The sequence below is a fragment of the Somniosus microcephalus genome, chromosome 9 (assembly GCF_052327205.1).
Source record: "Somniosus microcephalus isolate GS21.2 chromosome 9, FLI_Smic_1.0, whole genome shotgun sequence".
NCBI lineage: Eukaryota > Metazoa > Chordata > Chondrichthyes > Squaliformes > Somniosidae > Somniosus > Somniosus microcephalus.
Window position 1 is genome coordinate 57,366,082 of NC_140995.1, and position 14,641 is coordinate 57,380,722.

Genomic DNA, 14,641 nt, shown 5'->3' on the forward strand with positions numbered 1-14,641 from the left:
TCTTGATTTATCTTCTTCCCCCCCTGGTCTTTTCACCATGTTGCTGTCCTGCATTAGGGGCTTTTGCTCTTCGCTTAGGGTTCTCAATAAAAAAAAAGTGCAGAGGCTGTAACTAAGAAAAAGACTGATTTTAAGATAGAGAAGGTGCGTCTTTTTAAGATTTTTATCTTGTTTTATTTACTTTTTCCTCATGCCATTTGATTGAGTCACCTATTTTATTTTGCACTAATTTTGTGTTGTACTAATTTTGTGTATGTATAAAATTCTAATCTAAATACTGTATGTGGTATAAATAGAATGTTACTCAGCACGGAGATGTAATAAATATCTCAACAATTGAGACGTCCCAGATAACCCTGTGTACTGAGGGTTTGGGTAGACAACATGGTCTCATCTGTGAAGATTTTCACTTAATTTCACTGCTGAGCAAAGAGATCCCAATAATGCCTTTTCTGCCCACCTGACCTGAGACACTGACGCTTGCTGGGTTCAGTTCTACAGATGCTGGATGCCTTCCAAAACCTCAACCAAGTGGCCATTCTTCATTTGACAGCCTATACATTGAGTGCTGGCAAACTATTCTCTCATGGAGGGCTAATCCTGTTCTCAGACAACGTCCACACTTGTGCACATGCTGCAGGAATCACTGGGCAATGACCAGGAACAGGAACCCGGGTAGATTTTCCAGCCCCTTGCCCTAGGTGAATGTTGCCGAGGTCAACAATAGCACCCATTCCACCATCCTTGGCTAACAAGATCAGCTAATTCAGCACAGACTGGGCCTCAAACCTAGGACTCTCCTGGACAAACCACAGTACCAGCTTGGTGTGTGCCCTCCGTATCTGTGCACACATCTGGATATGTCCTGGTGATTGGGAATGCTGTCTTTGTTGCTGATGACCCTGGATATATCCTAGTCAGTAGGTGAATCAGTCAAAGACCATCAAAGTGTAGATCTGTGAGATAATGGCCAGCACTATTTTTCTGATGTTGAGAGGGAGGAGGTTAGGATCAGCACAGGCTAGATGGATCAAATCTAGAGGTGTCGTGAAAGAAATCATAGCAAGAAAATTAACAATATATTCTAAAATTCTCCTTGACCACGATATACAATATCATTGTGATAGTGTTAATTAATCGTTCTAATTAAGTGTAGTTATTGGAAGACCAAAAGAGGCAAGGGCCTCGATATTAAACCCCTGCCACGACGAGCAGGAGAGGGTCAGGAGGTGAAATTGTGACCCCAATCCGCTGCCTATGCAGCCGCCGACATTTTAACGGCAGCGGATCTCGGGGCGTCTGAGTGGAGAGATGGGACACTTACTATCACATTTAAATCAGGCTCCTACAATGCTATGGGAGGCCGAATTTAAATTAACCGTGCAGCATGGGTTACCCGGGAGTCAGATAGGTCGCCAGGGAATCTGAGGCGAGATTGCTCGGCACTTTATCGGGCTGGTTAGAGGTCAGGAGGCCCGATATCAATAAAGATTCAGTACTCACAGGTCCTTTCTCAGTTTCCTGTGTGACACGGTTTGGTGAGAGTACTTGGTGTGAGAGAGTGATTTGTGGAGTTTAGAGGTGTTCACACAGTGGCAAGCAACATTTGCGCCACACAAGTGCCAGGCAATGACTATCTCCAACAAGTGAGAGTCTAACCATCGCCCCTTGACATTCAATGGCATTACCATCGCCGAATCCCCCACCATCAACATCCTGGGGTCACCATTGAACAAAAACTTAACTGGACCAGCCACAAATGTAGCCACAAGAGTATGTCAGAGGCTAGGTATTCTGTGGTGAGTGTCTCACCTCTTGACTTCCCAAAGCCTTTCCAGCATCTACAAGGCACATGTCAGGAGTGTGATGGAATACTCTCCACTTGCCTGGATGAGTGCAGCTCCAACAACACTCAAGAAGCTTGACACCATCTAGGACAAAGCAGCCTGCTTGATTGGTACCCCATTCACCACCTTAAACATTCATTCCCTCCACCGCCGGTGCACCATAGCTGCAGTGTGTACCATCTACAAGATGCACTCGCCAAGGCTTCTTCGACAGCACCTCCCAAACCCATGACCTCTACCACCTAGAAGGACAAGGGCGGCAGTCGCTTGGGAACACCACCACCTGCAAGTCCCCCTCCAAGTTACACACCATCCTGACTTGGAAGTACATCGCTGATCCTTCATCATTGCTGGGTAACAATCCTGGAACTCCCTCCCTAACAGCACTGTGGGAGTACCTTCACCATAGGGACTGCAGTGGTTCAAGAAGGAGGCTCACCACCACCTTCTCAAGGGCAACTAAGGTTGGGCAATATATACTGGCCTTGCAAGCATCACCCACATTCCAGGAACAAATATTTTTTTTAAAAAGCACGATGGGTGCCACCAGGGCTGCTCTCGATTGAGCTGAGGAAGAGGATGAGAATGAGGATCAACAGCAGCAAGGGTGTGCTGTGGAGGGAGCTACAGGTGGCCAGCAGAAAAGGAAGCAACAGAGGCTTGCAGAAGGAGCTACCCACCTAACAAGATTGACAGACATAGGTTCAGCTTCCTTGACCTGTCGGAGGAGCAGTGCTTCCCGAACTGAGAGTGACATGTCAGGTGATCGCAGACATCTGCAACTTCTGAGAAGACGACCTGCTGGACCTGGCGGACACGCATTACAAGTAGCTGTGAAAGTAACTACCGCCCTTAATTTTTTTGCGTCCAGCTCCTTCCAGGCCACCGCCGGAGACACAGCAAGGGTGTTGCAGCCAGCTGTTCATAAATGCATAAGGCAGGTGACGGATGGATTGTTTGCCAGGGCTGAGAGGTATATAAACTTCCCTGTGATAACAATAGCCAGAATTAGCGGGCACTGGGATTCGCGTCTCTGGCTGGCTTACCACAGGTGCAGGGTGCCATCGAGTGCGCACACGTTGCAATTCGAGCATCCCCTGACCAACCAGGAGCATTCGTCAACCGCAAGGATTTCATTCATAATAACATAAGAAATAGGAGCAGGAGTCGGCCATTTGGCCCTTCGAGCCTGCTCCACCATTCAATAAGATCATGGCTGATCATCTTCCTCATCTCCACTTTCCTGCACTATCTCCATATCCCTTGATTCCCTTTAATATTCAAAAGTCTATTGATCTCTGTCTTGAATATACTCAGCGACTGAGCCTCCACAGCTCCCTGGGGTAGAGAATTCCAAAGATTCACCGCCCTCTGAGTGAAGAAATTTCTCATCTCAGTCCTAAATGGCCGACCCCTTATTCTGAGACTGTGACCCCCGGTTCTAGACTCCCCAGCCAGGGGAAACATCCTCCTTGCATCTACCCAGTCAAGCCCTGTAAGAATTTTGTATGTTTCAATTAGGTCACCTCTCATTCTTCTAAACTCTAAATAGAGGCCTAGTCTACTCAATCTCTCCTCATAGGATAATCCCCCCACCCCAGGAACCAGTCTGGTGAACCTTCTTTGCACTCCCTCTATGGCAAGTATATCCTTCCTTAGGTAAGGAGACCAAAACTGTGCACAATACTCCAGGCGTGGTCTCACCAGGGCCCTATATAATTGCAGTAAGATGGCTTTACTCTTAAACGCAAATCGTCTTGTAATAAAGGCCAACATACCATTTGCTTTCCCAATTACTTGCTGTACCTGCATGTTAACTTTCAGTGATTCATGTACAAGGACACCCAGGTCCCTCTGAACACCAACATTTCTCAATCTCTCACCATTTAAAAAATACTCTGCTTTTCTATTTTTCCTATCAAAGTGGATAACTTTACATTTCTCCTCTTTATATTCCATTTGCCATGTTCTTGCCCACTCACTTAGCTTGTCTATATCCCCTTGAAGCCTCCTTGCATCCTCCTCACAACTTACATTCCCACCCAGCTTTGTAAAAAATTCCATCAATGTGCAGCTGGTGTGCAACCACAATAAAATATATTAATGATCTAGGCAAGGGAACTAGATGTAATATCTCCAAGTTTGCAGACGACACAAAGCTGAGTGGGCGTGTGTGCTGTGAGGAGGATGCCGAGAAACTCCAGGATGATTTGGACAGGTTGGGTGATTGGGCAGAAGCATGGCAGATGCAGTATAATGTGGATAAATGCGAGGTTATCCACTTTGGTGGCAAAAACAGGAAGGCAGATTATTATCGGAATGGCAATAGATTGGGAGAAGGGGAAGTGCAACGAGACCTGGGTGTCCTTGTGCACCAGTCGCTGAAGGTAAGCATGCAGGTGCAGCAGGCGGTTAAGAAGGCAAATGGTATGTTGGCCTTCGTAGCGAGAGGGTTTGAGTACAGGAACAAGGATGTCTTGCTGCAGTTGTACAGGGCGTTGGTGAGACATCATCTTGAGTATTGTGTGCAGTTTTGGTCGCCTTATCTGAGGAAGGATGTTCTTGCCATGGAGGGAGTTCAGCGAAGATTCACCAGACTGATACCTGGGATGGCAGAAATGACGTATGAGGAGAGATTGGGTCGATTGGGCTTGTACTCACTGGAGTTTAGAAGAATGAGAGGGGATCTCATTGAAACTTACAAAATTCTGACAGGACTGGACAGACTAGATGTAGGAAGGATGTTCCCGATGGTCGGGGAGTCCAGAACCAGGGGTCACAGTCTCAGGATAAGGGGTAGGCCATTTAGGACAGAAATGAGGAGGAATTTCTTCACCCAGAGAGTGGTGAACCTGTGGAATTCTCTACCACAGAGGGCAGTAGAGGCCAATACATTAAATATATTCAGGAAGGAATTGGATATATTTCTTAATGCTAAAGGGATCAAGGGGTATGGGAAGAAAGCAGGGACCGGGTACTGAATTTGGATGATCAGCCGTGATTGCATTGAATGGCGGAGCAGGCTCGAGGGGCCGAATGGCCTACTCCTGCTCCTATCTTCTATGTTTCTATGTAAAAGGTTCATGCAGGTCTGCGCCAGATTCCCTGGGAGCTGCCATGATGCTTTTGTACTGCGGCAGTCCAACATTCCTGATCTGAAACGATCCTTAAAGGTTGGCTGCTAGGTGACATGGGTTACCCCCTTCAAACCTGGCTGATGACACCTCTAAGGAACCCCACCAATGAACACCAGGAGCGGTGCAGCACAAGCCATATGTGTCATCGAGCGAGCCATCGACATGCAGAAGCTGCACATCAGGTGCCTGGACAGTTTTGGAGGCACCCCTCAGTACTCACCAACGAGGGTCTCCAGGGTAATCGTGGTCTGCTGTGTTCTGCACAACATAGCGCAGCAGTGAGGACCAGAGGTGGAGGAGGAACAACCACTCATCACTCATCATCTGATGAGGATTCCAATGGTGAGGAGGAAGATGGGGCCAATGCAAGACCAACCGATCACATTGCTGCTCGAGATGCCAGGGATGCCTTGATAGCTCGAACGTTCAGTTAGTCACTCAAACTGGACCAATGTCACAATAACATCCCTCTCCCCACCTCACGCAAGTAGTCCTGTAACCATCCATCGACTGTTTCCACATCCACCAGTTGGTGTCAGTCAAATCATCTCTCCACATTCAACACCAAACAAATGAAAAGCACAGTTGGCACTCGCCATTCAAGAATGGGGAGCATAGGAAAGTGGTGCGAATTCATAAATTTAGGGGACTAAATTCGGTTGATTTGCGCCTCCCGTTAGCGCGCTCGCAAATCAACTAGCGCCTGGGCGTGGCAACGCTAATGCCTCCCGTGAAATTCAGTGGAAGGTGAGTGGTGGCGGTAACCATTAGCGCCGTGCAGCGCTGCGCGGCCGGCGACAACGTCATCGCCCAGCGCTCCGCTCGCACCCCGGCTGTAATATTGGGTGGTGCCCGCCCCCCCCCCCGACTTACCGCTGGACACTATGTCTGCCGGGGCCAGGGGGTCCTACCTGCGTCTGGGGTGGCGCTAGTTAAAGGGGAGGTGGCGGGCAGCCATTTTTGTTGCAGGCTCCCTGCCAGCACCTGCCCCAGTTGCTGTCCCCGGCCCCCGTGAAGCCCCCTTGCGGGGTGCCGGCTGCTCTCCATGAGCCCGGCACTCCTCTTGAGTGCCGGGCTCGTTTGCCGGCACTCCCGATCCCTGGTGGCCCAGCTGGGCGCCGGGACGCGCTGCGCCAGGCCTCGCCCCTTTAATAAGGGGGCGCTTCCAGTATTGCTCCTCCTCCTTCTCGGGGCGCTACCTGGGAAAATCAGCTGCGGGGGCACGAACTTATTTTAGCACCCCGGCAAAGGTAGTGCTCCCCAAATTTTACCCATTAATGTCATGTAAAAAATTATCCTTGGTGAACTATAAAGCTTTTCTTTTCCTATCACTGGCCCTTCTACATGGTGCTATCTCTATGGCTTCAGCAGACGTAGAGGCAGGCTGCTCTGTTCCTCTGGGTGTTGGGGCCCATGAGGGCCCTGCCAAAGACTGCTCCACCTGCACCTGAAGAGGCAGCATGTCAGCTACTGGTTGAGGTGTGTCAACAGGTGAGAGGGGCTGACGTTTTGAGAAGAGTGCACACTTTCATCTCCCTTATTAGCATCCTCCCTGCCCTGGGCTAGCAGCACATCACTGTTGCCTCCCTGCTGGAGAACAGCTTGGAGAATCTATCTTTCTTAGGTCCAAAGTGGATGACCTCACACTTTCCCACATTAAACGCCATCTGCCAACATTTTGCCCACTCACCTAATCTATCAATGTCCCTTTGCAACTTTCTGCTCCCATCTACACTATTTACTCTGCCACTTAACTTAGTGTCATCAGTAAACTTAGATATACAGCTCCCTATTCCTTCATCCAAGTCATTTATAAATTTAGTGAAAAGCTGCACCCCGGTACAGATCCCTGGGGGACACCACTAGTCACATCCGGCCAGTTTGAGTACCTACCCATTATCACTACTCCCTGTTTCCTGCCTCCAACCCAATTCTCTATCCAAGCCAACAGCTTGCCTCCAATTCCGTGCGCTCTCATAGGAACAGGAGGAGGCCATTCAGCCCCTCGAGCCTGTTCCGCCATTCAGTGAGATCATGGCTGATCTGCGATCTAACTCCATATACCCACCTTTGGCCCATATCCCTTAATACCTTTGGTTAATAAATTAACAATTGATCTAGCATCAATTGCCGTTTGCGGAAGAGAGTTCCAAACTTCTACCACCCTTTGTGTGTAGAAGTTTTTCCTAATTTCACTCCTGAAAGGTCTGGTTCTCATTTTTAGACTATGCCCCCTAGTCCTAGAATCCCCAACCAGCGGAAATAGTTTCTCTCTATCTACCCTATCTGTTCCCCTTAATATCCTGAAAGCTTCGATCAGGTCACCCCTTAACCTTACAAATTCTAGGGAATACAACCCTAATATGTGTAATCTCTCCTCGTAACTTAATCCTTGAAGTCGGGGTATCATTCTGGTAAACCTACGCTGCACTCCCTCTAAGGCCAATATATCCTTCCTAAGGTGTGGTGCCCAGAACTGTTCACAGTACTCCAGGCGTGGTCTAACCAGGGTTTTGTATAGCTGCAGCATAACTTCTACTCCCTTGTACTCTAGTCATCTAGATATAAAGGCCAACAATCCATTAGCCTTTTTGATTATTTTCTGTACCTGTTCATGACATTTTAATGATCTATGTACCTGGACCCCCAAGTCTCTTTGGACCTCCACTGTTTTTAGCTTTTCACCATTTAGAAAGTACCCTGTTCTATCCTTTTTAGGTCCAAAGTGGATGACCTCACATTTGCTTACATTGAAATCCATTTCCCACAGTTTTGCCCATTCACTTAATCTGTCAATATCCCTTTGTAATTTTATGCTTTCATCTACAGTGCCACCTATCTTTGTGTCATCGGTAAATTTCTTCTGCCACTCAGACAATTTCCGAACCAAGTCAATAATTTGCCCTCAATTCCATGGACTAATACCTTAGTTAACAGTCTCTTATGTGGGACTTTATCAAATGCCTTCTGGAAGTCCATATAAATAACATCCATAGACATTCCCCTGTCCACTACTTTAGTCACCTCTTCAAAAAATCAATATAGATAACATCCATAGACATTTACTTATCTACCACATCTGTTAACTCCTCAAAAGATTCAACTTGGTTTGTTAGACATGATTTACCCTTTACAAGTCCATGCTGGCTCTCTGATCATAATGTTCAAATGCTCTTGTGATATCTATATATCTAGAGGACTAATGGGCCTATAATTTCCTAGTTTATCTCTCCTACTCTTCGTAAATAATGGAGTGACATTGATACCTTGCACAGTTGCTGCTGAGCCTCCAGTTTTAATTGATAGCTCCCGCTGGGTTCAGCTCTCTGTCCAGCTGAGCAGAGCTTGGAGAGGATGGCGCACTCTGACGAGGACTCTCCACAGCTGTCCCTGTCATCATTCTCTCTCTGCTCATGTTTGTGTCGTGTGATTCACCAGGTAACATCCCACCTAACTGTCTAAGAGGATCCACCGTTGTTCGTATCTGTGCTGGTTCCTGCAATGCATGTGTCCTGTAATGATGCGGCCTCAGCAGGAATCAGCTCTTCTGAGGAATCCTCGTCATTTCTGGGTATAGGCTCGTTATCTTTGCATGATGGCCCTGGAGAAGAGAGGAGACGGATAAGATTTAGACATGGAACTTTACAAATGTTGAAATACACATGATGAAAGTGATCATATTTGATAAAGTGCTGAAGTCAACTCAAGATGACATTGTGTAGGAAATGTGGGTCTGAGAGATTAACTCTGTCACCCTGATGCAATGCACTACCAATTTCGACATCTCCAATACATATAGGGAGGCAGATTCGCCGCTAATCTCCAAAGCCAAGTAACCTCTGCCAGGTAAAGCTCCACGATCTTGTGGGGGTTGGTGTGGGGGGTGTGGGGTGGGGGTGGTGTCTGCCTCTGGTCCTCGCCCTCTCCCTGGCATTCTGTGCTCTCTTCTGCAAGGGTGGCATGACAGACCTATGATTGGCTCTGAGGCATGTAAGTATCCAATGGATGTAGTGTATTAGGTGAGGGTGATAATCAGGCAAATGCATCACGAGTGCCACTGGCAGCATTTGAGGACATGTTGACGGTGCCATTTGAGGACGTGTGCTGAGAATCAAGGGAGATCACTGATCAGATTACTTGAGGATTGGGGTGACTAACAGTTGTGGATAGAGGAAAGTAGAGGTCAGAATGTGCACTGAAATGGAACGATGGGTGCTGCTGAAAGTGAAGTGGGTGTGAGGAGTGATGTGAATGGAGTACACTTGACAAGACAGAGTGAGAGGAGGTGCACTATAGCACGTAGGTGAAGCTGCAACTTTGCTCACCTTCCTGACCTGGTTGGGCCTTGAAACACTTCCTGCAAAGGATCCAGGTCCTCATGGTCACACCTCTGCTGCTCACTTCCTGATCCACCTCCAGCCACGCCTTCTTAGTCGTGGCAAACGATTTCTTTTTCCCATTGCTGGGAAAGAGGTCATCCTTCCTGGCCCTTACTGCACCCAGCTGAGCATCCAGAGATGACTCACTGAACCTGGGTGCAGCTTTTGCTCTCTTGACAGACATGTCCCTCAGTTTACTCCTTAAAATACCTCACTATCTATCTCCAGACGTCCTTTTCCATTGCATCTGTGAACTGGGTCTTTAAATAGTCGAGGTGAACTCGCGTCATGCGGGTCCGCATCACACCTGCTCATGCACATTGGAGACACAAAACCAGGAAGTAAAATGATAATGAGGCATCTCCATTGAAATCGGACATTTCTTCGTGCCCCACAATGTTGTGCATCCGTCACCTCCACCGCTCTGTTCCAGTCTCCGCGTTAATAACGGGGCCAAGGAGTTTCATTTTTTAGGTTAATAAAACTTAATGCTTTAAAAAATACATTTAATCCAGTGAATTTGAAAGCTAAAGGAGGAAAAAGTAGTATATTTACATGGCTTAATACTCTGCCATTAGTAATCTAATCTGTATTATTTGTGATATCACACTGAAGTGAGCAAGGAAGTAAGTGTTTCTTAATGGTTCTACTAGTTCTGTGGTGCATGCTTTAAAACAGCTGGTCAGAGGAAATAATCTGCGACCTCTACCACCTAGAAGGACAAGGGCCGCAGGCGCATGGGAACACCACCACCTCCAAGTCCCACACCATCCTGACTTGGACATATATCGCCTGCCATTCCTTCATTGTCTCTGGGTCAAAATCCTGGAACTCCCTTCCTAACAGCATTGTTGGAGTACCTTCACCACACGGACTACAGCAGTTCAAGAAGAAGGCTTACCACAATCTGCTCATGGGCAACTAGAAATGGGCAATAAATGCTGGCCTTACTAGCGGAGCTAATATCCCAGAAATGAATTTTTTAAACACATTGTAGGGTCAATTTTCTGAGCCGTGTGAACATTGAAAATTAAGAGCAAATTGAGAAAAATACAGTTCCACTTTAAGATCACAAAAATATGGGTGTTCTGAATATCACGCAAGGCCTGAAATTATGCCATAGCAATATTAATGTAGAAATGCTCAACGGATTTGCTTGAAATTCATCTTTCTGCTGGTTAACCCTTCCACCAGTTTAATGGAGGTGAACATGTTGAGTGTTTGTGTTTTCGAATTTCACACCATAATTTCAGGCTCATAAGGATTTAGTCGCATTTCATCTTGGAAAAAGTTTACATGCCTGTTAAAATCAACAGAGTAGTATTTGACGAATTTTAATTTTATCAGGACTCCTCTCTATAATGTAAGGCATTGCAGCTGGTTAAGAACTAGTTTCAGTATCCATTCCTAGTGATATGGCATTCTGGAATGGATACTGTTGAAACTTGGTTTATAAGTTTTGTTTTACTATTCTTGATATCCAGCACTGAAATGAAGAGTGCACTGTTGCTTGTTCTGGCCTTAAACTGTAGTATTATTGTCCTACTGGTAGTGTAGGTATTACCTTGGATATTCTTTAGAGCCTCACATTTTTCTCATTACTTATTTAAAATTTGACTGGAGATACCTCGAGATATCACTCCTTAATCTGTTAAATTCTAGACAATATGAAGTAATAGTCAGTGATCCACTCTCCAGATGGGGAGTTCCACTCAACGGAAGCATTGGGGGGAGGGTCTTTCCTTCCCGATTCTGCCGGAAATCAGGTGACATCACAGCAAAGAGTGATGAAGAATTCATGTGGTGAGGCTGACCTGGATTTCTCTCCCCCCCCCCGCTCATGCCAGGACCACCACTGACTACTGCTACCCCACCTGCCGCACACAAATAACAGCGGGGGAGCAAGACAATTTGATAAGGCAGTTAAGAAAATGTATGGGATACTTGGCTTTGTAAATAGGGGCATTGAATGCAAAAACAAGGAAGTCATGCTAAACCTTTACACATGTCTGGTTAGGCCTCAGCTGGAGTATTGTGTACAATTCTGGGCACCACACTTTAGGAAAGATGTCAAGGCCCTGGAGAGGGTACAGGGGAGGTGTATCAGGATGATACCAGAGATGAGGGACTATAGTTACGTGGAGAGATTGGAGAAGCTGAGATTGTTCTCCTTCGAGCAGAGAAGGTTAAAGGGAAACCTAATACAGGTATTCAAAATGATAAGGGGTTTTGTTAGAGCAAGTAGGGAGAAACTATTTCCTGTGGCAAGTGGGTCGGTAACCAGAGGTCATAGATTTCAAATAATTGGCAAAATAACTCGAGGGGAAACGAAGAGAAATTTCTTCACACAGAGGGTTGTAATGATCTGAAATGTACTACCTGAAAGGGTGGTGGAATCAGATTCCATAGGAACTTCTAAAAGGCAATTGGACATGTACTGGAAGAGGTCTAATTTATAGGGTTAATGAGGAAAAAGCAGGGATATAGGATTAAATTGGACAGCTCTTTCAAAGAGCCGGCACAGGCGTGACAGGCCGAATGGCCCCCCTCTGTGCTGTAAGATTCTATGATTTTATGATTCTATAACAATTCAGAATCATTCTTAAATATGTCTGTATAAAGTGAATTTGTTTAAATTTAATGCTACTGTGCAATGTATCAGAACAGAATCTCAGTGCATAATCATCTGAATTGTATGGTCTCCTAAAAGCCTATTGCATCTGCAAGCTTTTTCTGCACCTTTTGATGTAGGTTTATTCCGAGTTTATTGTGTTATAAAGAAGTGTGTATGAGGAGAATTCTTTTTATTCAGCGAGTTGTTATAACCTGGAACGCATGCCTGAAAAGGTGGTGGAAGCAGATTCAATAATAACTTTCAAAATGGAATTGGATATATACCTTAAAAGAAAACAAAATTGCAGGGCTATGGGGAAAGAACAGGGGAGTGGGACTAATTGGATAGCTCTTTCAAAGAGCCGGCACAGACACGATGGGCCGAATGGCATCCCACTGTGCTATATATGTATTGGTAGGTGTTACAATGCAACAGTATTGGATGTCTATAAACAACAGTAGCGTCCAATCTCTTGTGCCAATTCTACTTACTAAAAGCATTGGGGTCTCCCATTTAGATTAGGTTTGCTGGAGAGACAGTATTACAATGGTTAGCTTTGTATATGCCTGAACTTTTCCTGTAGTAGCCATATTAATTTAAAATTAATAACAGAAAATCATCCGGTCCACATATACCCTCCATAAAATCCAGTCTATGTTGCACCTCTATTTATATTTTTGTTCTTAACAAATATGAAGGAGGCAGAATAGAGTGATTTGTGAAGCACTGGGAAAGGTACAGCTTCAGCCTGCTTGCTGGGTTTGATGACCACTGAGGTGCTCTTGTGCCAGTATCGCAAAATTCCAAGTTCCGCATAGTGAGTCCTTCTCTGGTGTTAATAGGTTAGTCAGTCAGGCAAAGTGACAGAAAATTCGAGATGTAATCCAAAGAGATGTGGGGTGTGATTTATACACTGGATTTGACAGATTTCCTGAAAACAACCTTGTTTCTACCAGGTTTATTTCAAATAAAAGTAGAAAGAGCTTTGTTAAAGTTTGAGCTATAATCTATAGTTCAGCTTTATAATTGATCATTTAAGTAGTGCGATAGAATAAACACTGTCTCTTCAAGTCACACTTTTGATATCCTTTTGTATATTGTACTTTTGTCAGGACTTTTGTAGAAAAATTAAGAGCCAAATTTTATTAGTGATACCCTGCAGGTAAATTGCAATTATGTTACAGTCCACAGTCCCAACGTAACAGAATCGCAGGCAAACCATTTACTGTAGTTGATCTCTTCTCATGGGGATGAGATGTTTATACTGTGCTGCTGTTGAGGGGACAGGACTGGTATAAGTGAAGACCTGCAGGTGAATTTACATCAGTGCATAAACCCCTGCCTCCTCTGCACTTACACTGCCGCACTGTGCCAGTGAGTCTTGTGAAAAACTTTTGTTAGGAAATAAATCAACTTGCACAATTCTGAACCTAATGGACACGGTTTCCAAGGTGGCGTTGGGGGTGCAGTGAAGACATCCTTTTCTTTTGCCCTTGCTATCTGACCTGGGATGAAAGGTACATTTCCCGATAATGTCAGGCTGTTTTCTTCTTCTGCATGGAGAATGGAATGGTTCCAGAAAACCAGTTAAATTAAATTGAACATTAATTCACGGGGCTGCTCTGTACTTAGTGCCATGGTGCATTTAAATGCATTTTCTCTGCAGTATTATCACGATAAATAAAATGTTGGCCTGTTTGTTTGCAGATTTTAAGTGCTTGTATCATTGAAACGTACAATGAAAAGGTTTTGATTTGTTCACTGTCAGTGACATCTTCATCAGATCTCACTTTCTTTTTCATTGCTCCATCTTTTCTCCTCACTGTATTGCACCCCATTCATCATGTCTGTGCAGCGAGTTCCTTATGCTGCCCAGAGCAAAACGAGGATGGAGTGCAGAGTGCCTGCATACTGCCAGGTAAATATAGCAGCCCAACAGCATTCAAGACACCTTTCTCATTCTGTAAATGAAGGTAATCTGTGAATGACTTTTTTTTACATTGGTTTAGTGTTGCTGTCATAATAATGGTTTTCAGTTGTAAAAATGTATGAATTCATTGATAGACATCTTGTTGTGCTTTAAAAACAGCTACACTTTGTGTTTCTGCTATCTTGTCTTTCATCCTTGTGGTGAATAATATTGAGCGGCAATCATTTTCATAGTTTGTATTTGGTGTGCTCTGCAGATTTTTGACAATGCCACTCAGATATAAATTAAATTTAGTTAAAAAAAATCTTCTGAGCCAGAGGATCCACCCATATCAGCTGTTAGTTTATTAGACCATACACCTGACCATACGGCCTGCAATTATGTTCCCTAATATCACTTCACGTTTAAAGCACATCCTTGCTAGATGTTAGATGTATACAAATAACCCTTTATGAAAATACACTATGATGTAAGCACACTGTCCTCTGCTATTTAATCCATGTTGGTAATGCCTTCATTAACTCAAAATCTATACAAACAGCTGGGCCTTGCTGAAAACTGCATTTACGTATAGCTCCCAAAAATGATGCTATAGAAAGGGGCTGCTGGTCTCAGTGTCTTTTTATTGAGAGAATAATCACTCTTCTCTGACTGTTTTCCCTTGAAAGCATCCACAAGTAGTTGATTGGTTCCCATTGAACCAAATAGCTGTTTCTAAAATGTGCAGTAAGGAA

At 45.0% G+C, this 14,641-nt stretch overlaps 1 protein-coding gene across 16 annotated transcripts in view; it reads left to right on the forward strand.

Moving 5' to 3' along the window:
- Positions 1-14,641, forward strand: part of rims1a (regulating synaptic membrane exocytosis 1a) — a 1,194,810-nt gene that overhangs the window by 884,549 nt on the left and 295,620 nt on the right. For all 16 annotated transcript variants that reach the window (XM_085996611.1, XM_085996612.1, XM_085996615.1 and 13 more), the window contains one exon: positions 13,833-13,895. In XM_085996611.1, coding sequence (XP_085852737.1) covers positions 13,833-13,895 — 63 coding nt within the window. The remainder of the gene's footprint in view (positions 1-13,832; positions 13,896-14,641) is intronic.